The 25,817-nt window shown below is 50.0% G+C and overlaps 1 protein-coding gene and 1 long non-coding RNA gene across 4 annotated transcripts in view; both read left to right on the top strand.

The window, feature by feature from the left end:
* On the top strand, positions 1-8,688 carry LOC149124644 (uncharacterized). Of its 2 annotated transcripts, none has more exons than XR_016213351.1 (3): positions 1-134; positions 7,775-7,833; positions 8,553-8,688. It is a non-coding gene; the product is annotated as an uncharacterized LOC149124644 (long non-coding RNA). The 2 variants fall into 2 exon arrangements; XR_016213352.1 differs by lacking the exon at positions 1-134 and adding an exon at positions 7,515-7,646.
* A 10,446-nt stretch (positions 8,689-19,134) lies between these two features.
* The window catches only part of ALOX5AP (arachidonate 5-lipoxygenase activating protein), a 31,077-nt gene continuing 24,394 nt past the window's right edge, over positions 19,135-25,817 (top strand). Inside the window, exons 1-2 of one of the 2 annotated variants that reach the window (XM_002720606.6) lie at positions 19,135-19,226; positions 19,842-20,129. In XM_002720606.6, the coding sequence (XP_002720652.1) occupies positions 20,060-20,129 (70 nt within the window). In that variant the 5' untranslated portion in view covers positions 19,135-19,226; positions 19,842-20,059. Of the gene's footprint in view, positions 19,227-19,841; positions 20,130-25,817 lie in introns of those variants that run through there. The other variant, XR_016213349.1, reaches the window with a different exon arrangement.

Genomic DNA, 25,817 nt, shown 5'->3' with positions numbered 1-25,817 from the left:
TGGCACCCCAGGTAAAAACTCTAGCTCCCCAACCCTTGTTTGTGGAAGGCCGGTGAGGTGAGGGGCACTCAGGAAAGAAGCACCTGCCCCTGTGGAGGTGAAGGGCCCACAGTGTGGCAAGGACTGCGGAGGAGGTACGTGGGCTCCCGCCATGGGGTAGCTCCACAGCCCCAGGTTCCTTCACTCCATGCTTGGTCTCCCTCTTGCTGCAGCTCTGGGAAAGGGGAGGGGCGACCTCGCTGGACGGTGCTGCAGGAACTTCACTGTGCTCTGGGACCTTGTCCAGCTCCAGGAACCACATCCCCCTTTGGCATGCATGGGAGAATCTAAAAACTTCTGGGTCTTGGAAATCTTTAGGCATGATGGGGAGCCGTGAGAACAGAGGTCATCTGTGTGTGTAGTGTGTAGTGTATGTGTGTTTCCTTGTGAATTTTGTGTGTTATATGCTATGTGTGTATATGCGCTGGGTGTATGTGTGTTGTATGGTGAATGTATGTGTTATGTTGGTTGTATGTTGGGTTCGAGTATGTGTGTTGGGTGTGTGTATGTATTGCATATTGGGTTTTAGGTATTTTGTGTTGTGTGTTGGCCATGTTGGGATTGAGTATGTGGTTGTGTGCATGTGTATATTGCATATTGGGTTTTTGAGTGTTTTGTGTTGTGTGTTGGCTGTGTATATGTGTATTGTGTGTGTTGGGTATATGTGTGTGTTTTGGGGGCACTGGGAGTTGGTGTGTATTGTGTGTGTGTGTATGGTGAGTGTATGTGTGTGCATCTCCTACCACACCTCCTACAACTCTCACTTGGGTGCCTGGGCTTCGTGCGATGGTTCTAGGAGCCAAGACTTTGGGGGTGGGCAGGGCAGTGCTGGGCAGCTGGATTTGCTTCCAGCTCCACCTATTTCTGAACCAAGTTTTTTCTAAAATTTTGTGCCATCAGTCTGCAGATTCCTAGAAAAACAGCTAAGCGGTTCCTCTCTGCTGCGCATGAATAACCCATCCCTGGAAAGCTGCCCTGCAGGACGCGGCCCTGCTGAACAAGCAGGAGGGGAGTGACGGCAGCGCCGACCTTCACGGGAGAGACCCGAGCTCAGTGCTGAGAGCCAGGAAGGCTTTGAACACCTCCCTGCGCCTCTGGGGGGAGAAGCCAGGCAATGCCACACAGACAGACGCGTGGGCAGGGCAGAGCTGTGTCTAACTCCCCATAGAGAAGCCATCCCAAGTCCCAGGACGGAGAGCTGGGGACCAGAGTCAGGGACTGAAGGAGTTAAGTGTGGCGCACCGTCCTGTGTGGGAACCTGTTGGTGCCCAGGGCAAAAGAGTCATTTCCCAAGGTATCATTTGCTCTTTCCTGTTCTCCTGCCCCTGGCCCCTGCTCAGGATGGCTCCAGCTGGCGCCCGGGTTCCTGCCAGGCTGCTGGCAGTGCGTGCCCCCAAGAGGCTCTCTATGGACCCAGCATGTGTTTTGCAGGCTGCTGAAGGCTCTCACAGGCGAAGATCCTGGCGGTGCTGTCGGGGCTTTGTGGCCTCTAGAAGACAGCTGATGTCCCCAGCTTGCCAGGGAGCCCTGGGCCCTTGGTGGGATGTCTCCACTTAGCTCACAGACCACCTTCCGCCCTACCCCGGTGGCTCCTCCGGGGCTGAGCTCTGTGGAAGCCGCCCTCGTGCTGGGAAGGACCTGCCCTTAAGGATGTGTTCTGACCCCTAGGACATTTTGAAAAGCTCTCCATTGAGTTTCTTTCCACAATGCATTAGCAGTCCTGGGCAGGTTGGCTTTATATATATATATATATATATATATATATATATATATATAGTTGTTGTTTTTGTTTTTTGGTACTTATGTCCAGACAAGTAACTCTTTGACCTCTAGGGTGATCCTTGGACCTCAGGGTTGATCCCTTCCTAGGCGCCAAATGCAGCATTCAAAATGGTGAGGGGAAGAATATGGCCAGAGTTAAATAAGAGCATGCGTACTCAGTGGCCTCCTAGAAACATCTCTGTGCTGCTACGCTTGGGGCAAATCTGCCTGCTGCTGCCCTCAGGGCTGGGTTCCCTTCAGAGCTGAGATGCTTCCAGGGTGCTGGAGACAGGGGCTGTGGCAGGGTGGTGCCCACCATGTGCTAAGGAAGAGGTCCTCAAGGACCAGGGGCCTCCCGTGTGGGGGTGCTTTCTCCTCTGTAGCATCAAGGACTTGGGCTTGTGTGTGTGCCTGTTTCAAATTTTTGTTTAGATTTATCTGTTTATTTGAAAGGCAGAACAAGTGAGCAAGCGTGTGAGAGAGATATCTTTCATCTCTGGGTTCACTCCCCAAATGGCTGCAATAACCAGGATTGGGCCAAGCCAAAGCTAGGAGCCAGGAACTCCCTCCTGGTCTCTGACATGGGTGGAAGGGGTCCAAGCACTTGGGCCATCTTTCGCTGCTTTCCCAAGTGCATTAGCAGGGAGCACATTAGCACAGACTCAGAGTGGTAGCTGAGACCTGAACCAGTGCTCTGATATGGGACACCAGTGTTGTAAGTAGGGGCTAAATCCACTACTGCAACGTTAGTCCCTTAAGTTTTAAATTTATTTTTACTTTTATTTATCTTAAAGACACACAACACAGAGAGAGAGAGAGAGAGAAGAAATATTCCATCTGCTGGTTCACTCCCCATCTTCACATGAGTGGCAAGACTAAACTATTTGAGCCGTCACTTGCTGCCTCCCAGGGTGCACATTAGTAGGAAACTGGATCCAGAAATGGAGCCAGGACTTGAACCCAGATCCTCTGATATGCCATGTGGACATCCCAAGCAGTGTCTTAACCAGGGTGCCAAATGCCTGTGCCCTGGGTTTATTTTGTGTACTTCTCGAGTGAGTGAACGATCGATCATCCTCTGTTGTTGGCTTGGGTTTTTTGTTTTGGTTTTAATTTGAGAGGCAGAGTTACAGAGAGAGAGAGAGAGACAGAGAGAGAGAGAGAGAGAGAGAGAGAGAGAGAGAGAGAGAGAAAGGTCTTCCATCTTCTGGTTCACTCCCCAAATGGCCTCAGTGTCTAGAGCTGGGCCGATCTGAAGCCAGGAGCCAGGAGCTTCTTCCAGGTCTCCCACACAGGTGCAGGGGCCCAAGGACTTGGGCCATCTTCTACTGCTTTCTCAGGCCATAAGCAGAGAGCTAGATTGGAAGATGAGCAGCCAGGGCATGAACTGGTGTTCATACGGGATGCAGGTGTCATAGACAGAGGCTTACCCTGCTACGCCACAGCGGCTGCCCCTTGGCTTAGGTTTTGAATAAAGAGCGTAGCTTCCCCTTGGCCCCTGGACCCAGCTACAGAAACTGCTCCCCTCTCCCCGTCCCCTCCCTGCCTGTGTCCTGCTTTCTGTACCTGCCAACACTTGCAGCCACGACAAAGGGACCACCCGTCCCCACAGAGCTCATGTGGAGTTGTTCTTCTAGGTCCCAAGTGGGTTGTGAGGCTCCGGTGTCTGAAGATGGCTGTTCTCAAGCTTGGCTGTCAGCTGGAATCACATAAGCCATGTCTGAGGCTCATCCCTGGGTTTTCTGACTTAACACATGGAGCGCCAGCAGCCTGGCCAAGACAACTAACTAACTAACTAACTAACTAGCTTCCTTCCTTCCTTCCTTCCTTCCTTCTTCCTCCCTCCTTCCCTCCCTCCCTTCCTTCCAAGATTTATTTTATTTACTTGAAAGGCAGAGTTACAGAGACAGGTAGACACACACACACACACACACACACACAGAGGTCTTTCTTCCTCTGGTTCACTCCCCAAATGGCCATAACGGCTGGAGCTGGGCTGATCCAAAGCCAGAAGTCAGGAGCTTCTTCCGGGTCTCCCATGTGGGTGCAGGGGCCCAAGGACTTGGGCCATCTTCTACTGCTTTCCCAGGCCATAGCAGAGAGCTGGATCAGAAGTGGAACAGCCGGGACTCGAACTGGTGCCCATATAGGATGCCGGCACTGCAGGCTGGGGCTTTAACCTGCTGTGCCACAGTACTGGCCCCAGTGACAACTTTTCAAAGCTCCCTGGGTTTTAATGTGCAACAGAGTTTGCGAACCTTTGATGTAAGACCTTGTTCCTCCACGTGGACTCCACAGGACAATCGCATCATCAACTTAGCAGAAATGCAGATCAGGCCCCCTTAGACCTACCAAACCCAAATCCACATCTTAGCCAGGGTCTTGCTTATCTGCATGCACATTCAAGTTTGGGACGCACTGCTTTAAGAGGGTGGGGGCGGAATCTACCTTACTAACGATCTCTGTGCTCCTTGGCCATTGCCCGATATGTCAGCCCCTCCAAGAGCCCTGTTCCTTGGGCAGTAGCAGTCCTTGAACGTTTAGCCACCTGGGAGTTAAAGGGGACACCTTCCACGCAGCACTCGTCTCCCTTCTAACGCCAGCTGCCAGTTCAGGGGTCCCCTGGACCATGCTCAGTGGTCCTGACTGCAAGGGCCCACAGGACTGACTCAAGGCTGTCACACCCAGGGTTGTGTTACCAGAAGCTCAGTCTCTGTTTCCAGTGTTGAAGCAAAGGTGTGGAGGTGGAGGAAAGGGAAAGTTTAATCTAGCTGTGGGTGAGGACGACAGCCGGTTGACATTTTGAGGGCTGCCGTCCTGTGCAGTTAGGAGGGTCTGGGGTTTGTCCAGAGGCTGCAGAGGAGATGGGGCCGCTGAGCCCGCTGTGAGCCCGGCGCTGAAGCCCGCTGCGGCTCTGCCAACAGGTGTCTCGGCCGACGGTACGCTTGCTTGGGAAATTTACTTGATGGTTTGACTTCCTCCGGAGGAGGGAATCGCAGGACAGTCTGTGAAACTCAGCAGCTGCAAAATGTTATTTGGCTGAGGTCTCAAAAGCGTCAGAGTGTTGTGGTAAGAGATTCCAGTGTTTCATTAATCACGGCGACGTCCACTCAGCCCGGAGCCCACGCGTCCTGTAGCTGCCCGTGCTGCTTCCTTCCCTCTGTCCATTCTGTTACCATAAATTCAAGCTGCCAGTCGTGCCCACCAGGCAGGCCAGATCACTTTGCAACTTCAGCTGGCTTTCTCAAGGCCAGTTTCTGGAATTCACCAGCAAGCATCGTTTGTTTGAAGACACGCTAGTCAGTCACAGGCTCGGTAGTCCTCAGAATAGGAAAAGGAGAAGAAAAATGGCTTTGGTTTGGTTACAGTTACGATCTCTTATGGGGCAAGGACACAGGCTCAGCAGCCAAGGCACGGAGACGGGACTGAGTCCAGGAAAGCGCTCAGTGCACGTAGATGCTGTGGTCTCCTCCCTGTGGAGTCCCGGGCAGGGCCGCTCTCACCGCGTCCGTGTGAGACTGTGTTCCGGGAGGACAGAGGCGCCTCAGGTTGCGGTGGGGTTACATCTTAGGAAACCACTGTGAGTTGAGAATATCCTAAGTGGAAAATGCGCTTAAGCCACCTCACCCAGTGCACATCACAGCTCTGCACCCTGCCCGGCCTCGCTGTGCCCCCTTGAGACTGTGGGGCTGGCTGGGAGCTGCCAGCACCCAAGCCCAGGAAAGATCCAAAATTCACAACTCTAAGTGTGGTTTCTACTGAATGTGAATAACTTTCCCACCACTGTGAAGCTGAAAAATTGTAGGTTGAACCAGCTTAAGTTGGAGACCCTGTGTATGGCCTAGTTGGGAAGCGCATGAGGATCTTTGGGGTCCAGAGCCTTTTTCAAAGGATGTATTTATTTATTTGAAAGGCAGAGAGGAAGAGAGAGATTTCATCCATCTGCTGGTTCATTCCCCAGGTGGCTGCAACAGCCTGGTTGGGGGCAGACTGAGGCCAAGAGCCAGTAACTCCATCGGGTTTCCCACATGGATGCAGGGGCCCAAGGACTTGGGCTATCATTCGCTGCCTTGCCAGGTGCATAGCAGGAAGCTGGGTTGGAGTGGAGCGGCTGAGACTTGAAACTGTACTCTGGTATGGGGTGCTTGCGGAATGCTGGTGTTGCAAGTGGTGGCTTAATCTGCTGCACCACAGCATCAGCCCGTGGGGTTCAGAGTCTTTACTGGGCTTAGCCACATGAGCACAGCTCACTGTGCACATGGCCAGTGTCAGTGTGCAGGCCCACAGTCCTGAGTCTCAATCACACGCCGTTAGGTAGAACCCAATGCCCCAGCAAAGAAAGACAGCCCCTCAGGCAGGACACTCTGAGGGCTTAGCATCCCCTCCAAGAGGCCAGGGCAAAGGCAGACCTCTTCACTGTACACTCCGTTCTGCTCAGTCCTGCTCCCGAGGTCTCTGACTGCCCTCCAGCCCTTCCTCCAGCCTTCTCTGCTTCCCTAAGCCTTTCCCCATGCCCTTTGGGGACATGCCCACCTCTGTCTGCATCGCTGGCATCCTATGTGGGCGCCAGTTCTAGTCCCAGCTGCTCCTCTTCTGATCCTGCTCTCTGCTGTGGCCTGGGAAAGCAATAGAAGATGGCCCAAGTGCCCACATGGGAGACCCAGAAGAAGCTCCTGGTTCCTGGCTTTGGATCAGCCCAGCTCTGGCCATTGTGGCCCTTTGGGGAGTGAACTAGCAGATGGAAGACCTCTCTCTCTGTCTCTCCCTCTCTCTGTCGCTCTACCTCTCAAGTAAATAAATAGAATCTTTACAAAGGGGGGGGGGGGACGGGCTGGCGCCGCGGCTCACTAGGCTAATCCTCCGCCTTGCCGCACCGGCACACTGGGTTCTAGTCCCGGTCGGGGCGCCAGATTCTGTCCCAGTTGCCCCTCTTCCAGGCCAGCTCTCTGCTGTGGCCAGGGAGTGCGGTGGAGGATGGCCCAAGTGTTTGGGCCCTGCACCCCATGGGAGACCAGGAGAAGCACCTGGCTCCTGGCTTTGGATCAGCGTGATGTGCTGGCCACAGCGCACCGGCCGCGGCGGCCATTGGAGGGTGAACCAATGGCAAAGGAAGACCTTTCTCTCTGTCTCTCTCTCTCAGGGTCCACTCTGCCTGTCAAAAACAAACAAACAAACAAACAAAAACAAAAGGGGGGTATTTCAGCACAGTATCTGCTACACTTAGGACACATTAATAGGTGTTAGAGATTATTTTTATTATGATGATGACTCGAGCTAGGATCTCAGCTTCACCACATGTTCACCCTGGGATCTTTCTTGGTCTTCTCATCTGCAAACTGGGGGCAGTGGGGTGATAATGCCTCTTCATAAGCTTATTGTAAAGATTTAAATGAGGCAATGTGTGTAAGGTTGCATCCCTTTAGTTTCATCCAGTAAATGTTCTCTTATTTTTATCCTCATCTCACCTTATACTTTTAAAAGTTATTGATTGATTGATTGATTTGAAAGGCAGAACAACAGAGGGGGAGAGAGATTGATAGGAAGAAAGATGTTCCTCCCACAGTTCATTCCCCTGTGTGAAAATTGAGGCCAGGCCAGGCTGAAGTCAGGAGCCAGGAATTCCATCCGAGTCTCCCACATGGGTGCCAGGGACCCGACTGCCTCATCCGTGGTCTGTTGTCTCCCAGGGTGCACACCCACAGGAAGCTGGATCAGAAGCGGAAGGGCGAGACTCCAGCCCAGACAACTCTGATATGGGATGTGGGTGTCCCAAACAGCAGCTTGCCCCACTACACCACAACACTTGCTCCCATCACTTCTCCTTCTTCTTTTGTTTATTCCCTGCGGTAGGTATAGACTTAGGGAACTAAGCTTATTACAAACCTTTGTAAAATGACCAGGCCCCTTAGGGCCTTTCCAAGAGTCAAACATTGTTTAATGAATAGTCTCTGTTAAATCTGTTTTGACTGTGCAGGATCATCTTGTGCTGTGTCTCAGTTCGTTGGCTGATCTAGATGAGTGGATGAGTTCCAGGTGAGTGAAGCAACTGTTCAGGACATTCTGCCGATAAACTCGTGTCGGTTCTGATTTGTGAGTGTGACTCAAACACAGCCTGGCAACAGTGGAGCTGTAGTTCAAATGCTTTGTTTTCCTCTCTGAGGATACTTTTAAAATGTGTGTTTGCATTTGGAAAATGCTATGTACAAAGCCCTCTGGTTACCCAAAAAGATCTTTAACAAGCTTCGTATACAGTATGAATTGTATTGTCTCGCAGGATATGTGAAAACATCTGTTTTCCTTTGAATGCACAGTAAACATGGAAGGATCTCTTGGGATATCGTTTAAGTCGACGTAATGCAACATTCAGGAATGATAAACAAAATATAATCACAGTCATCAGGGCATGTGCACATTTCATATTAATGACACCGGAGCCTTATGTTTAATGCAGTGTTAAAAGTCGACAATGAACCATGGTGGAGTCAGGAAATTCAATTAAAATTATCACAGTCATATGAATTTAGCCACATCCTGTATTAGTTATGAAATCCATTTAACACCACAAGCAATAATGTTTTCAGCTAGTTTATTCAAAAGGAAAATAAGAACAAAACCACTAATGCCATGTATCCTCTGTTAATGGGGTCAGGCTGATTTCTGGGGAGCGAAACTTGATTTCTACATATTTGAATGGCCAGTCATTTAATCTGAGTAGTGCATTTCCTTGCTTGTTGCATAATTTCTCTCAACAGCAGAAAGACAGAACAGAAAACAGAGGAGCTTTTCTCTTCCCCCTACTCCTCCCTGAGAGCTGTGGGTAGAGTACTGCCTGCAGTGTCAGCATCCCATATGGGCACTGGTTCGAGACCCGGCTACTCCACTTCTGATCCAGCTCTCTGCTGTGGCCTGGGAAAGCAGTAGAAGATGGCCCAAGTCCTTGGGCCCCTACACCTATGTGGGAGACCTGGAAGAAGCTCTTGGCTCCTGGCTTCGGATCAACCCAGCTCCAGCCATTGCCGCCATCTGGGGAGTGAACCAACAGATGGAAGACCTCTCTCTCTCTTTCTCTCTGCCTCTGCCTCTCTGTAATTCTGCCTTTCAAATAAATAAATAAATCTTAAAAAAAAAAAAAGGATAACCAAAGTCAAGAAAGTGCTAGAACTTCAGCTACCCTCTCAAATGCCCCTGACCACGTACTGTAAGAATGATGATAGAAAAGTGGTCTCTAGAAGGACTTCTTGGGGATGGCACCTGTGTTCATTCAGTTGCTCAAGTCAGAAATCTGAGAACCATTGCTGATCCCTAATCCCTCACTAAGCTTTGTAGCTACTATTTAGTGAACAGGTCTCAGTTCCACTCGATTCTGCTGAATCCCCTTGCTACCATACGAGTTTAATGGGCAATCATTTCTCCATAGATCTCTGGAACACACTCCAGCCACTCTTCCTCTGTCCTACAGTGCTCCTCCTCTTAAAGCCCCCAGGTGACTTCTCTCTGACCAGGATCACTTAATGGGACTGGCAAGGCCCTTTGTGATGGACTTCCCCAAACTCCTCCCTCACCACTCTTCAATCCAGTTTCCAGATGAGTGGCGTTGTTTTCAGTTCCTCAGCTGCTTGGTGACTATCGTGTGCTCAGGATCGTTGAACACAGCATCTCCTGTTTCCTTGTGTCTTTGCCAAGGCACCATCTCCTCTGGGAAGAGTTCTCTGATACCCTCTGTGAAGAATATTGAGATGGTTGCCTACTCAGCATCCATTTCCCATTCACCCAAGCTCTGTGCAAGGCAGTAATGTGCCCAGCTGAAAGACTGTATTTCTAGTCTGTTCTGAAGCTAGGAGTGGTCATGTGACAGCAACCTGGCCAGTGAAATAATTGTAGAAGTTGAAGGGTGAGATTTCCAGGGAAGCTCTTCAAAGGAGTAATTCCTCTTTTCTCATTTTACTCTTTCTTCCCTTCTTCCTAAAATGCAAAACAAATGTCAGAGGCTCCAGAAGCCATCTTAGACAATAAGGTGATGTTAAAGTGGAAATAGCACCTTATGATGGTGAAATAGAAAAGACATCTGGCTCCTGCATGGCCTTGGAGTTGCCACACCTGCCCTGGTTTACCTATCAATGGAATTAATTTGCATGAGAGAAAACAAACTTTATGAGTTTAAATCCTTGCTAATTTTTTTTGTTTGTTTATAGCTAAATGAATTTAATCCTAACATTTTAATACTAATTGGATCTATTGCTTAGAGCCAAGCCAATAAGTCTTGAAGTTGGGTAGCGTCATTTCTCTTTGTTCTTCCTCAGTTTTCTCTTGGCTATTTTGGGTCTTGTGCCTCTTTATATAAACTTTAGTGTGAAATGTGCAAAGATAATTTCTTGGGATTTTATTGAATTGTATTGAATCTGTAGATTGAGTTGTGAAGAAATGACATCCTGATAATATTGAGTGTTCCTATCCGTGAACATGTATTATGTATCCATTTATTTGGTTCTTTCTTGGTTTCTTTTATTAGAGTTTTTAATTTTCCTCATTTATAGTTTGCATACATTTTGTTAGGATTATATCCAAATAGATTATTTTAGGGGGTTCTAATATAAATGGCATTGTGCTTTTAATTTCAAAATACCAGTTGCTTATTGCCGGTATAAAGGAAAGTGATTGACTGTTGTGTCTTAACCTTGTATCCTGCAACCTTGCTTTAATTGATTATTAGTTTAAGGAGTTTTCAATTGATTCTTTCAGAATTCCTTCACAGACAATAATGTCTTTTATTTCTTTCTTCCCAATATGTATATTTAAACTTATTTTTCCTGTCTTATTTCACTAGCTAGGATTTCCAGTACAATGTTGAAGTACAAAAAGAAATTATGCCTTGTTCCTTAATTTAGTAGAAAAGCTCTGGTTTCTCTTCCGTAAGTCTGAAGTTCACTGTAAGGTTGTGTGTGTGTGTGTGTGTGTGTGTGTGTGAATGTTCTTTATTATGCTAGAAAAGTTCCCTGTATCCCTAGTTGTCTGAGGATGTGCTGGCCATTGAGAGTGCTCACATTTCTATTAGCCAGTTGGTAATTTATGAGAGGAGCAGGGGCTGGGGCAGAGCCCGTGGCAGGTGAGATCCAGACCAGCAGAAGGCCACATCTCCTCCCTGCAGTTCTGCCATCTCCCAGCTGATCATCCTGGCCAAGTCGTGTGAGCCTCCGGTTCCTCTTGTAAAATGCGCTAAATAAGGGAAGGCATGCAGAGGGCTTAGATTCTGGGGACATGACGAGTCCTCAGTGGATTTTTGCTGTTACTGTTTATTCTTGGGTGGGGTTCCTGTCCCAGGATGTCCTGCCCTGTGCCCTAGGACCAGACTCCAAAGGCCATTCCATTCTCTCTTGATTTGAAATACTTAGTCCCTAAGACTTTTTCTGGGTAGTAGGTATATAATTTCCTGAGGACTTTTCTCTGAATTCCCAACAGAATCAGGAAAACTCCTATCTTTTAAGTGATTGGTTGCTTTTTAAAGATGGTTTATATTTAATGCCTTCCCTTAGATGTCATTTTTCTTGTTCACCTTACTTCTTTTGGAATGGAGCAGGTAGTCCAACCTCCTGGCTGAGTGGCTTCTGGTGAAGATGGTGGAGGACCTGAGACCAGGAGCAACTTCCAGCAATTTCTTTGGTTGTTTTCCATAGATGCAGAATATATTTATTGTTTGGGCCAGTCCAGGACATAGGTCACCTGACCTTAGAATCACAAATGGATGATTGTACCACCCTACCTAAAACAGAGGAACAGTGGTTATACAATGAGATATTAACTAACGTACCTGGTGTGGTCCCAGTGGCAGCATTGTTGGTCCGTGTAGAAAGGCGAGGTGACGAGCTTCCCAGCACCTGCTACTTCTAACCTATCTGAAATGCAAAGCCAGGAGCCTCTACAATCCGCACATTCTATATGTTAGCTCCTATGAATTTCTTTGTTGAACCTTTACTAAATTATTTCCATGCAATACACTCTTACCCCTAAATCAAAAATGACTAAGCTGACTAAACATCCATGGGTTTTTGAAATGCTCACTTAAATTCAGTGATATTGAGGTGTAATTTTTTAAAATATGTATGATTATTTGAGAGGTAGAGTTACAGACAGAGGGAGAGACAGAGAGAAAGATCTTTCATCCATCCCAAATGGCTGCAAAAGCCAGAGCTGGACTAATTCGAAGCCAGGAGCCAGGAGCCTCCTCCAGGTCTCCCATGTGGGTGCAGGAGCCCAGGCACTTGGGCCATCTTCCACTGCTTTCCCAGGCCATAGCAGAGGGCTGGATTGGAAGAGGAGCCACCAGGACATGAACTGGTGCCCATATGGGATGCTGGAGCTGCGGATGGAGTCTTAGCCTACTAAGCCACAGCGCTGACCCCTTGAGGTCTAATCTCCATACAATAAATGAATCCATTTTGACAAATATGTGCTACCATGTAACAACCCCAAAATAAAGATATAGAACATATTCATCACCCCCAGAAGATTCCTTATGAGCTTTCCCAGTCCCTACTGTTTTGCTTTCTCTCTATGTAGATTATACTGGCCTTTCTGGAGTCCCATGAAAATGGAATCACACAGCACCCACTCCTGGTCTCTCTTCCTTCATTCAGCATAATGCTTTTGATTCATCCAGGTTGTGCACACCAGGAATGTCTTGTTTTTATTTTTTAATTTTTTAAAATATTTTATTTATTTATTTGACAGGTAGAGTTACAGACAGTGAGAGAGAGAGAGAGAGAGAGAGAGAGAGAGAGAGAGAAAGGTCTTCCTTCCGTTAGTTCACCCCCCAAATGTCTGGTGTGCTGTGCCGATCAGCAGCCAGGAGCCAGGTGCTTCCTCCTGGTCTCCCATGCGGGTGCAGGGCCCAAGCACTTGGGCAATCCTCCACTGCCCTCCCGGGCCACAGCAGAGAGCTGGCCTGGAAGAGGGGCAACCGGGACAGAACCTGGCACCTACATGGGATGCCGGTGCTGCAGATGAAGGATTCACCAAGGGACCATGGCGCCGGCCCCATCTTATTTGATTACTGGATAGTTCCCTTGTTGAATGTACTAGAGTTTGTTTATCCATTCACCAGCTGATAGACATTTGGGTGTCTGCTTTGGGCCATTTTGAAGAAAACTGCTATAAACATTATAATACAAGTCTTTGTGTCAACGTGAGGTGCATTTGTACCTCACAAAAATTCTGGGGCCTGCCACTGCTGTGAAATTTCCCAGCGTTTCTGGGCATTTCTGCACATAAAATGTGAGAATATGTGTCCCATACAAATACCCAAAAAGCAACTGCAGCAGGGTAAGATTGCAGTAATTAAGTGGACAAGATGTTCCATCCTGAGAGCATCCGCCCACTTCTTTTCCCAGCAACCAGTCCCTTGCCCAAAGGGCTTACAAACATAAGGCCATGGGGACAGGGCTATGGATGGACACAGCAACACGGCTTTCCACTTGCTAAGTGTAATTTGGCTGCCACCACTGCTGAGCATTTAACTGCCAAGAATAGAAATCCACACCAATATGGCATGAGCCCTTGGGGTAGAGGAGGTGACTACAAAGCCACCTGGTGTTGGGCTGAGCACCCTAGGCCACGTCCATCATGGAAGGGGCAATGCTTTCCTTCATTGGAATAGGTGTTTTCTGTGGGTATGGATTTGCCTTCCCTAACCTCAGTGCTGTGCCAGGCCCACCATCTCTGAACAGAATTTTGTTTGTAATGAAATCCCACCCACCGTACCTCTGTTCAAGGCAGTGATTCTACTACAAAAGCAGGACAGTGGCTTCACGATCAAGGTCTTCTTTGATATTCATTGGGAGCAGGTGGCTTGATTAGCAAGTGGAATGGGTTTTGAAAGGCTCACATATAGCACAGCTGGGTGTCCAGCCTTTGCAGACCTGGAGTTAAGTCCTCCAGGCTGAAGTACAGGCTCTGAGCCACCTCTGCACGATGCTACTTCTCCCATAGTCAGAATTCGTGGGTCCAGGAATCATGGGTTAAAATGGAATGACTTTTCTTACTGTCGCCCCTGGTGTGGGCTCTGCTAGTCTAGAAGAAAGTTCCTAAGAGAGTAATAATGTTGCTGTAAGGGAACCCACAATGATTCCAGGAAATTGGAAGGTGAGTTTGCTCTCTCCTATGCCAGTGAAGCAACAGGCAAATCCACCTCACAGGGGGTGGATTCTAATTACCAAGGGGAAGTCAGACCACCACTAAGCAATGGGGGTGAGGAGCATGCACTCCATGTTTGGTGATTAATGTCAGTGACAAACAACATAATAGCATAGGACTAATAAAGGTCTAGGCCATTCAGGAATAAGGATTTGGCTCACCTCACCCAGGTAAGAGGCTGTGACCGCTGAGGTTCTTACTGAGGCAAAGGAAATATAGAATGAAGAGTGGAAGAAGGTAATTGCAAATATCAGTCAACAAACACATAACTGGTTTTAGGAATGTGATGGCCATAGTATTCGCCTTTTTCATGGCTGCGAAGGCTTTCTCCTATGTTTTCTTCTAAAAGCTTTATCTTTCTAGCTTTAGGTTTAGATGTAAGGCTCATTCACAGTTAGATTTTCTGTGATTTTTGGGAAAGGTCAGTGTTTCTTTCGTATGAGCATTCATTTGTCCTAGCACACTCTGCTGAAGACTTTCCTTTCCCCATTGAATTACTTTATCACACATCAGCTGAGCCTAAATGAGCAGCACAATGCTTACTCGCCTTGGAATTGAATGTTCTCAAGATAGCATGCCTGTTACCGACCTCCTTTCCTTAGACAGCCTGTAAGACAAAGCCAAGATGTGAGCAAGGGGTCCCATGCCTGAGGGATCAATGCCTAAGGGATCCCATGCCTGAGGGATCTCATGCCTGAGGGATCCCATGCCTGAGAGATCTCATGCCTAAGGGATCCCATGCCTGAGGGATCTCATGCCTAAGGGATCCCATGCCTGAGGGATCCCATGCCTGAGGGATCAATGCCTAAGGGATCCCATGCCTGAGGGATCCCATGCTTAAGGGATCAATGCCTAAGGGATCCCGTACCTAACCTTTGCTTTTGTACTTGACACACCATCGTGCTCCCTCCCTTAGGGCGTGCTTGCCTAATTTTCCTGCAGACCCTTAAACAACACGATGTTGTGTGTGTTTGTGATGGGAAAGGCAAGAGGATTTATGGATGCCGTCTTGGTCGCCTGCTGTCATGTGAGAGTCATGGACATCTGCTTCTGTTTGTCTGTACCACCCTGATATGGCCAGTTTATAACCTGAGGGTCTAGCGAATGGCAATCATATCTACAAATGCCATTTTGATTTGTAAAGCATGTAGCTCAATGGCCTGACAGGCACTGAACCAATAGCATTTAAGGTTATAGCGAATTCTCTCTGCCGGTTTCCTCACCTGTAGAGTGGCCTGAGGATCATCCCAGGTTGGTTCTAGTCCATATGGAGCCACAGACTGTTCATGGAGGGAAAGGCCATCGGCTTGTTGCCAGGGAACTGGAAATAACACTTCAACAAGGCCGCTTTGGGTCTCTGAGACCATCAGCCTGTGACTGCCTTGTCTGTGTTCATAACAGTTTTTCACATCAGTATTGGTCTGAATGTCCTTTATCTCAACCGAAATGGAAAGGAGGTGTTTCCTAACCATCTACAATCTGTGCCTTGTAGACCTGGATTTCTCTAAGCCCCGCCTCTCACTGGCCCCACCCTGTGTGCCTGCTCCCTCATCACCTGTGGACAGGTGAATCCCAAAGCACAGTGAGGGCAACCTTGACTGGGAAGCAAGGGGAAGAGATGTCACCTGAGGTGGAGACGAAGGATCCATGAATGCTGCTGCCTGACAGTTGGGTGTAGTGGCCTCATGTTGCCATGGTGATGGAGGCGCACCGATGCTAAGTGTATGAGCAGCCCCCATGCTTTTTAATAACAGCTGGTCAGTGCCACTGCTGTCCCCTGCCGAGTGGCTGCTTGGCCCCAGCTGTCCTGCTCTCTGTTGACAAATGGTTGTCCTTCACAGTCAAAGTACCAACAGTGCTCTAATTAATGAATGTGCTAATTATCCTTTCCTACTCCCAGCACATTTGTCTAACTAGCCTGTCACACACAGACAAGTGCAGCATATGCATGAGAACTGGGGGCCACGGAGTGCGCTCGGCAGGAGAGGGTGGGCTCGCGGGCTCAGAGCTCTGGGATGGTTCTTGTGAAGCCACATTTAACGGGCAGGAGTCTCTGGGATATGTGACCTCCTGTGAAGTGTGTATGTTTCCTTCTTTGCTTTACTTTCCTTTTTTTTTTTTTTTTTAATCACTCTTTGGGGCCAAGGAGCCACTGCTTCGTTAGCCAGCCTGTGACTGGATTGCCAAGTACAAGTGCAGAAGGACTGGGCAGACTCCGGCTCTGCAGATGGCTCCAGAGCAGCGCTCAGGGTGGTTTGAACCCCAGACCCTGAAGCTAGACAGGCCTGGGTTTGGATCCTTGTTCCCCTCCTTACTGGGTACGCGAGTCCCTGACTGTTGTTTAAGACTTCTGAACCTCAGTTTCTCCATTTGGGCAGTGGGGGAGGGGTGATAACTTAGCCCCTAGACTCCAGGGTTGCACTGAGGAGGCAAGGGTGGCGCTCTCAGGACAGTGCCCCTTTCAAGCCAGGGCCCCAGGACACAGGTGCCCAGGGCCTCTGGATGCTGGACTGCTCTGGGCTGTTTCCGGCCCCGCCCAGAGCGGGCGGTGGGCTGCAGGCCCTGCTGGGCCTGGATCCCAGCGAGGGAACAGCGCCCCTCCCCCGCACCCCTCCCCCTTTCCTTTTCACTCTGTCTCAGCAGCTCTCTATTGAGATGAATGGCATTTCTAGAGGCTTCACCTCTGGTAAGTGTTCCTCTGCGGCCGCAGGCAGAATCTTAATGTGTGCACTGTAATTTAACGGACATCTTGGCTGACTGTTAACAGCTCTTCCTGGGTGAAGGGGCCACGCTCCACCGGCCAGGCCTCCATGGGGATCACTGCCCTGTGAGTGGCTCCGGGGAGCTCAGAGCGGGGCCTGAGCCTCCCGCCAGGTGCCTTCGGGGCCTTCTAAGGTACAAGTGGCTGGACACTTACCCTGCCTTGCTTACGGGGCTTGGAAATGCTTGGGACACAGGCAAGAGAGGCTGCCCCCAGTGGATGGCTGCGGTGCCTGGTGCTGGTTAGATTTCAGGGCCGTCCTGGGCCCCCCAGTCTGGATCCTGCACATGCTGTGTTCTGTGTGCTGCAGGTCATGCACAAAATTTGTACCCCACAAATACAAAAGCTTGAGTAGGAAGGAAATGGGGATAATCTATAAAGACACCAAGGCGTAAGAGAGAGAAAATTCTTCAAAAACTGGACATTTTAGCCTAGGATTGCACGTAGTGGGCAGTCACAGCATCGCAGTACTCCCGCTTATCCGTCTTTCTTTGGGAGACTCCCTGTCAACCCTGTGATGCTGTGGCAGTCACCAGCGTCTTCCATCTTCCTGCCCTCTGACTCAGTTCCCCAGGCTTGGACACCTGGCCAGCCTGTGCCCGCAGGGCCGCCCTGAGAGTTTAGGTTAGAGAAGGCCACTCTGGACAGGGGGAGGAGCTGTGAGAGTCCTAGGTGGACGTATTTTCCACCTTGGGGAGAATGCTTGTCTGGGAGAGAGGAAGTCTGACCTGCTAAGAGAAGCTGAGGGGGCCAGAGGCTGAGAGGGAGACAGAGAGAGAAGGGTGGTGAGGGAGTGCTCCATTCACAATGACTCCATTAGAGGGAGGGAGAGGGAGAGGGAGAGGGAGAGGGAGAGGGAGAGGAAGAGAGAGAGAGAGAGAAATCCACTATCTCCAAGCCCATCCATCTCTGCCCATTTCCACTTTTGGTTACTCAGTTCTTTGAGTTCTTTGAGCCAGTGCATTTCCCTTTTGCCTGAGCTAAACCTAAGTTTTATTGCCTTCAACTGGATGACTTTTTATGGGGATTGACCTTCATTTCTGACCCATTACCACTAAGATATGGCAACTATTAGAAGATATTAATTATTAGAAGGTATTAAACTCTTCATGAGAGTTCAGACTTCTTCGCTATCAAAACCTAAATATCCTCTGAAAATTAAAAAAAATTGTACCTACAAATGAGATCTCACTCAGGTCAACACACTAATCTTGCTGGAGCATAGTCCCTCTCCAATCCTGTAATAGCTATGGGATGGTTATTTTTTTGTGTCAACTTGACCGCGCTAGAAAATGCCCAGAGGGCTGGGATGTGTGTGTGTGTGGCTGCTTCTAGAAGAAATCAGGATATGGATCAGTGGACCGGGTCAGGAGAACCCTCCCCACCCATGCGAGCCGACATTCTTGAATCCACTGAAACTCAATAGAACAAACGGGAAGGAAGGGCAAGTTTTCTCCTCTCTGTGAATGACTTAAGACACCTGTCTCTTCCTGGCCCTGGACCTTGGAGCCTGGATTCTCCAGCTTTCACACCCAGACAGCCTTGTACCACTGGCCTCCCTGATAATCAGGCCCATGGACTCAGACTGGTCTACACTGCCAGCCTTCCTGCCTCTCCGGCTCACAGATGGTAGATTGTGGCACTTCCTGCTCTCCACAACTGTGTGAACCACTTCCCACGATAAATCTCCTTTTGATGTATCTCCATATCAGCTCCATTTCTTTGTAGACTTCCACCTGTGCAAAGTGCACCAGACACTCAGTGCCCAGGAGCAGCATGACCGGCCTGACCTGCCCTGGCTGCTGGCCTCAGCAGTCCAAGCTCTACATGCCATCCCCCCTCCTCCTTCTAAGTTGAGCCCAAGATGCCCATGCTGGCCCCTGCTGCTCTGGGATGAGGCTGTGGTCCCTTCCCCCACACTGACCTCTCTTGGGGTCAGATGCTGCCCCAGCTGCCTCTAATTACAGTGGCCAATGTTTTCCTTTGCAGTGGGATTTTGATAAAAGTGCCTCTTAATCAACTATGCCAAAGAGCTGAGTCTGGGACAAAGGTGGCAGGAATCTCGCACTTTCTGCAGCGCCCAAGGGGTTGCTGTCAACACAGAGAGAGGCCTCCTATATGATGTGTGGCTTCCACCCAGCCCACCCCCAAGCCCACTCTTGCACTCTCACAGACGCTGGTGCCTCTCCACTCTCACTGTCAATGAGAAGAATTCCAGGGTAGGCATTTCCATAATTGCTCTGAAAAGCCAGTGTTGGACGGTCTTGTTTGGAAGTTCTCCTTCAAGGTAATTGTAACTCCATTTCTGCCCCTTATGGAATTCTTTGGTTTTGGTTTTAGTATTTTGATCTAGTTCTTGTATTCTTCTCATTTCTTTTATGCTGCAGAAAAGAAGACATCGTCTGCTCTCTACTCATCGTCATTCATTTATTCACTCATTCATTTGTTCATTTATGTCTTATGTGGCTGGTATCCCATGGTGTGTTAAGTGCTCATTTTTTTCCTAGGAATTCAAGATAGAAAGGACAGGGTTCAGCATACCTCTTTCTGGTGCTCTATAAAAAGTTTCATTTTCCCCTTTTTTTAAGGTTTATTTTATTTATTCAAAAGACAGAGTTACAGAGCGAGGTGGAGAGAGAGAGAGAGAGAGAGATCCTCCAGCCGCTGATTTACTCCCCAAATGGCCACAACGACCAGAGCTGAGCTGATCCAAAGCTAAGAGCCAGGAGCTTCTTCCAGGTCTCCCACATGGTGCAGGGGCCCAAGGACTTGGGCCATCTTCTGCTGCTTTCCCAAGTGCATCAGCAGGGAGCTGGATAGGAAGTGGAGCAGCCAGGACTCGACTGGTACGCATATGGGATGTTGGTGCTGTAGGCTGGGACTTTAATCCACTGCACCACAGCACCAGTCCCTCCTTTGTTTCTTTGTTGTTATCAGAGATCCCTGCATCTCCCAGAGTCTGGGGTCCTCAGGGGGCTCAGGTTGCTCAGGGTCTTGGGTCTGAGATTCATTCTGGAGGCTGTGAGGGAGGCACCCCCTGGCATTAGTGCTGGCCCCTCAGTTCCTCCCCCCAGCACCCTGTTTCCCCTGGCAGGTTCCGCACAGCCACAGCCTGGGCGCTCTGGCTGATTTCAGAGAATAGGAAGGAGGGGAGGAAGAGGAAAGAGGAGGAGGCAGCTGTGTAACCGTGCCGGGGCCTTTGGAAACTCTGGTGGTGAAAGACGGAGTGCAAGCCCTCACTTCCCCTTCCTGCACTGCGCAGGCTGCCGAGCCGGGGCCACAGCAGTCCTCCCTCGGGCACCTGCAGCAAGCATGGATCAAGAAGCCGTGGGCAATGTCGTCCTGCTGGCCATCGTCACCCTCATCAGCGTGGTCCAAAATGGTAAGGGGATGAATACCTCCTCCCTCCGGGGAGATTTTGTCTGATGGTTGTTCCTGAGTCAGCCTTAGACAGGGGTGTGTGTGTGTGTGTCTTTTCTCTATGGCTTCCTTTCTATTTAAATGTATAGTGGGCTACTATAATACTTTTTTTTTGTAATATTTTTTTCTCTAGCAATGTATCATTTTTGAAGCATTTTTTCATATGCATTATGTACTTAGAGAGAGAGAAACTTTTCTCTTTGGGGTTTGCATCTCCATTAACCCTATTATCAATTAAGAAACCAAGCAGGGTACCCAGATCTGTACCCTTGCAGAAAGACCTTGTAGGATGGTCTTGAACTGCTCCCTAAATTTGGACTTAAGACTGTCTTCACAAGTATTTCCGGCGGTGCTGTGTTACAGTTTATTTAAGATAAGAGAAGAGTAATTCCCATGGGTGGCTGTGGCGGCTCAGTGGCAATAACTTAACAGGGATGCATGGTCACATGTTTGCATGCAGAGCACCTTTGGGGTGTCCTGATCTCGGGCCCCATCTTGAGCACAGACAGATGCTGAAGATTTTGCCTTCTGGGCTCAGGGAGAGGCACCCGTGGGCCTCACACACCACAGGGGCATAACTCTGCATTCCCTAAGTAATGTCCTGGATGGAGCAACGCTGGGCAGCTACCTGGCCCACACATTTCCATAGGAAATCACTCAACACTGAGTTCTAGCTCCAAGGGAACAGGGCCTTCTCTGGGCTGCTCGCTCCTCAAGCCATTGCTGTCCCATACAGACCTTCCGTGTGCACTTGCAGAGACCCTGCTGTGTGCCAGGCCTTGTGCTGGACACATGGAGGCACATCAGTGGAAAACATAGCTCTGTTCCTGCCTTTGGGGACAGGAAGGGACAGGTAGAAGCCAGCAGCCACCCCTTCAGCCTCTGTGAAGGCAGCTGCATGGGAGGGTGGCTGGGCAGTGCTTTCGTAGCTCTGGGTGAGGTCCCTGTCCCCTCTACTCATCCATGTGACTGGCGGACATCAGAGGACCGGGGACCCCATGCCCTGCCTCCTGCTTCTGCGGCTGGGGCTGGGCTCAGCTGGGAAGTTTGAGTTCACTCTTACCCACCTCTTCTCAACTCAGAGTGAAGTTGTGGGCTTACAGGGCTCCCCATGGTGGGAACGGCGTCTTCACCTCTCCCACTGGAGACGTCCCAGGGACCTGCCCTGTCCTGGTGAGCCCTGGGCTTCCGCACTGTGGCTTAGCAAACGCGGAGCACACTGGCAGTGAACTGTGAAATTGGTGATCATTTTTGTAATTTGGGATCAAGGCTTTTTCAGTGGCACAAACGGGGGAGGGAGGTGGGATTGTTGGTGGGAAGATGTCTGGGCCCTCACAGCCAGTCTCAAGACCTTGACTTTCTAGACAGACCAGGACAGCGGCCAGGATGAAGGATTCCTGGCCGGGGAGATACAATCCTGGAGCAGCAAGGCGCAACCCTGTGGGGCTGGGCAGATGGATGGCTGCGGTGTGAGCTGGAGTTGGCAGCGTGGCCCACACATCACTGCCCCTGTCTTCCCAGCTCCTGGGAGCCAGCCTGGGCAGTGGGTGGCCAGAGTGGCTGTCCCTCCGGAGTTCTGGGAAGCCACGGAGGGCCCCTTGCCCACCTGACAGTAGTTTAGACTAAGCCACTTCTGGGGAGAGACCTGAACCTCCAGGGGATACCAAGCTTATCTGTGAGGACTTTCTGTAACTGTTAAACGTGCCTGTGCAGAACAACAAGAAAATTCAAATAACTGGGGAGGTAACACCTTGACTGGTTGCTAGCTGTGAATTTTTAGGATCACAAGCAAGTCCCGGCCCCTCTTTGCAATTCTAATTCACCTCAACAGTTGCAACCACAGACCTACCTTACAGGGTTCCAAAAAATATGCAAACACTCTTCTTTCCTCCCCCTCCACTCAAGATGCCCTGGGAGCGGTAAACAACATTTCCCTGTGGTTACCAGGCACCGCCCACACTCTCCCGAGCCACAAGGGTCCATGGCAGTGTCAGGTTCTGTGCTGTCTGGACACTCTGCGGGTCTGATCTTTCTGATGGGCAGAGCCCTGCCCGCTTGGTGCAACTTCCTCCTCTGCCTTCCAGATGTCCTTTAGTCATCAAGATCTTTGAAACCAGTGGCACTCTTCCAGTTTGAACCAGCAGAATGCAGGCTTGGCAGAACACAACACGTCCCAAATACGCTATGCTGGGCCAGAACTAGCGCAGCTTGGTTTCCAGGGGGTTGTGACAGGTGCACCTCCCGTGAATAATGTGCAGGGAGCTCCACCTTCTCCTGCCAGGGGCCGGCAGCTCTGCCCTGTAGGAAACCTGGGAGATGCATGTGCGTGGTCTCCCCTCTTGTGACGGTCTGATCGGTGATTTTTTTTTTTTTTTTGACCTTACGATGATGTGAAAGTGCACACAGCTGACTGTTGTGGCTTTCACCTTCAGGACTGTGTTCAGTAAATTACAAGAGCTGGTCCACACTTCGCTGTAAACATGGGCTTTGCGTTGGATAAGTTGGCAGTATTCTGAGCATGTGTGAGGAAGACAGGGCTAAGTGAGGACGTTTGGGGGTTAGTATGATGAATACAATATTTTCAACTTATGATGGACTTACTGTTATAACCCCATCGTAAGTTGAGGAGCACTTGTATTTGGGTAAAGCGTTCTTCATGGGAAACCAAACTCATGACCTCAGGAGGAGAAGGTGAGTGGGGGAGGGGCCGAGGGGCACTGGACTGCGTGTGGTGGCACAGGAAGGACCCCTCAGGCAGACACTGTTTGTTCTCAGCCGGTCCAGTTGCGGGGGAAGGAGGGTGTCAGGAGCTAACGTCGCCCTCTGTCCTCCTGGAGAGGCGGCCTTCTCCACGTTGGTTCTTACAGCGAGGCCAACAAGGGAGATGCAGTGGCCCTGTGGTTGAAAGGGTTTGGGAGCCTTGTGCTACAGGGGGCAATGGAGCCTCCGACTCTGCTGTTCCCACCCCAGCACGTGGGGGCACCCCATCGGAAGACCTGGCAACCCGCCCCAGGGTTTGACGGGCTCTAGAAGCAGAACCATAGACCCAGGCTGCTCCCTGCACAAGGCCTCTTCTTCAGCTCGACAGTCCGGTGGGGTGGGGGTGGGGGGTCTTACAGCCCTGAATCGCCCTTTTCATTGTTAGATGCGTGGAGAGCGTGCTATGCATAGGATTATCTCATTGCATTGTGCACCCCATCAGATATTTGCTATCATTTATTCCTTTCTTACCGGGAAGCAAAAGGAGGCCAGAGAGGTGAAACTGTTGGCTCAAAGTTTCAGAGCCAGTGGCAGTGAGCCATAGTTCCAAACCTAAACATCTGGCCCTAGAAAGTAGGCGTGTCTACCGCCTCCACTTCATTCATTCACACGCTCGCTCCTCAGGGAGTCCTCTCTTCCATGGAGCTGAAATCCACTGCCTGTACCTCCATCCAGTGGCCCTGGAACTGTTCTCTGGGAAAGCTTAGACTAAGCTGTGCCTTCTGCTTCTGTGTGTGCAGCGTCATCTGTTACGTCCCTTCTTCAACATAGCCTTTCTCATGTGACTCAGTTTCCTTGGTGTTGAGTCACTTCTCCTCTGCTTGTGTTCTTTCTGAAATGTAGACAGGTGTTCTGAGACCCAGATGCCAAGTCTAGTAAAATCATTTGTCTATCAGTTATCCTTCTGAGGATTTGTATCACACTGCTGACTCATCTTACTTAGCAGTTAACTAAAACTTCAAGATATATTTTTTAAAGATTTATTTATTTATTTGAAAGTCAGAATTACAGAGAGACAGAGAGAGAGAGAGAGAGAGAGAGGAGAGACAGAGAAAGGTCTTCCATCTGCTGATCCACTACCCAAATGGCCACAACAGCCAGGCTGGGCAGGGCCAAAGCCAGGAGCCAAGAGCTGCTGCTTTGTCTCCCACGCAGGTGCAGGGGTCCAAGCACTTGGGCCATCTTCCACTGCTTTCCCAGGCCTAGCAGAGAGCTGGATTGGAAGTGGAGCATCCAGGACTTGAACCGGTGCCCATATGGGATGCAGGCAGAGAATTAACCTGCTGTGCCACGGCATCAGCCCCTCAAGATTTTACATGATCTTGAGAAAGTTGTTTAACTTCTCTGATTCACAGTTTCCTTAACAGAGAAGTGGAGTTATTAATAGCTTGCATTCGTGGTTGTGGAAGGCATTGCGTGAGATCACATAAGCGAAGCAACTGGCAGCACCCAGCGGGCGGCAGACGCTCAATAACTGTTTGCTGCCTTTTCTCTGTGTGTGTCTCTGTCTTGTGCTGGTTTGGGCCAAGATCAGTGTGTTAATGGTCTTTGCATGTGTGGTTTCTGTGAGGTACTGGAGGAACACAGGGGTTGGGAGAGAGAGGATGGTGGGGAGGAAGCAAAGGTAACTCACTTTGGCATTTTTAGCTTAGAGACAAGGAAAGCTGGAATCCGAGGCAATACTGGTCTGAGACAGGCTTGGTCTGCTTTTGTTCTTGGGGCAGGAAATAAACACAGGAAAGACTGAAGAAGGAAAAGACTTGAAGACGGTGGCAGAGCTGGGGTGGAGACCACGGGTGGCGCGCTTAGGCTTGGGAAAGAGGAAGGGGTTGGTTTCTCTGAGCATCGTGGGAAGAAGTTGCAGCCGGTGCAGAGAAGAGCAGGCCCGGTGTGCAGCTGGGTGAGGTAATAACCTCTGACTTTCGTAATCCTGGCCCTGCTGCCGTGTTCAGGGGCCGGGGACGCCGTCTTGGCTTCTGGAAAGAAAACTACCAGAGTTTGTGATTGTGGCTCCGTGGTTAGCAGAGACATTCCGAGACAGGTGGACTAAACGCTGGGGAGCTCATGGAATCCTGCAGGGAATAAAATGGCAGAGACTTCCTCATCGGGCCAGCTCGAGGTGAATTCCCAGCCGCACGGCTCCCACGGCTGGGATGACTCTGAGAAAGGCGCCTCACCTCCCTGAGCCATGGGCTCCTCATTTACAGGGTGGGCACACGGCCACCCACTCCACGGAGCTGGCGCAAAGCTCCGCCAGGAAATATAGAAGGGTTCTCAGAAAAGTTCCTGACGATGCATATGAGGAAAAAAAGCTACGCATGGCTCTCTGAATTGTTTGGGGTCAAAAGCAGCTTGTCTTTTCGTTCTGTTTTGTGATGAACTTTTTGAACTGCGCTTGTAGGTCAGATACACACTGGAATGTCTGCGACATGGTGGGTCGCTTCAGACAGGCCAGCCCCGTGCATTCGCTGACCACGGGCACATTCCTGCAGAGGGGGTGTGTTTTTGCCAAGAAGAAAATTCCCGAAAGCCTTTTCTCCGTGTACACCACTGATAAGGCCGCCTGCTCATGTCTTTGTGAGGGGGCCGATGTGTAGTGAGTGAAAAGGACCCTGTGGGTGGATCCCTGACGATCACCCCCACCCCTCACTCTTGAAATAGGAGTCAAGGAATAACATAGGAGGGAGGAGAGAGGCCTTCATCCCCCACCACCCAATCAAAGCCTCGGGAGTCTGTCTCCTCGGCGTCTCTCACAGGCCCACAGCCGTCACCTAACCAGCCCCATCTCATCTCCACATTCTGGGTCTGGCTGCTCCGCCACTCCAAAGACAGAGTGGCTTTCTGATTCTGCTCTTCCTTAGCTCAAGGCTCTCTGTAGCTCCTGGTGCTC

This window comes from Oryctolagus cuniculus, chromosome 9 (genome assembly GCF_051225735.1).
Source record: "Oryctolagus cuniculus isolate XC-2025 breed Fujian yellow rabbit chromosome 9, ASM5122573v1, whole genome shotgun sequence".
Lineage (NCBI taxonomy): Eukaryota > Metazoa > Chordata > Mammalia > Lagomorpha > Leporidae > Oryctolagus > Oryctolagus cuniculus.
The sequence above is the reverse complement of the archived record's forward strand: the minus strand, read 5'-3'. Positions and strand labels throughout refer to the sequence as shown.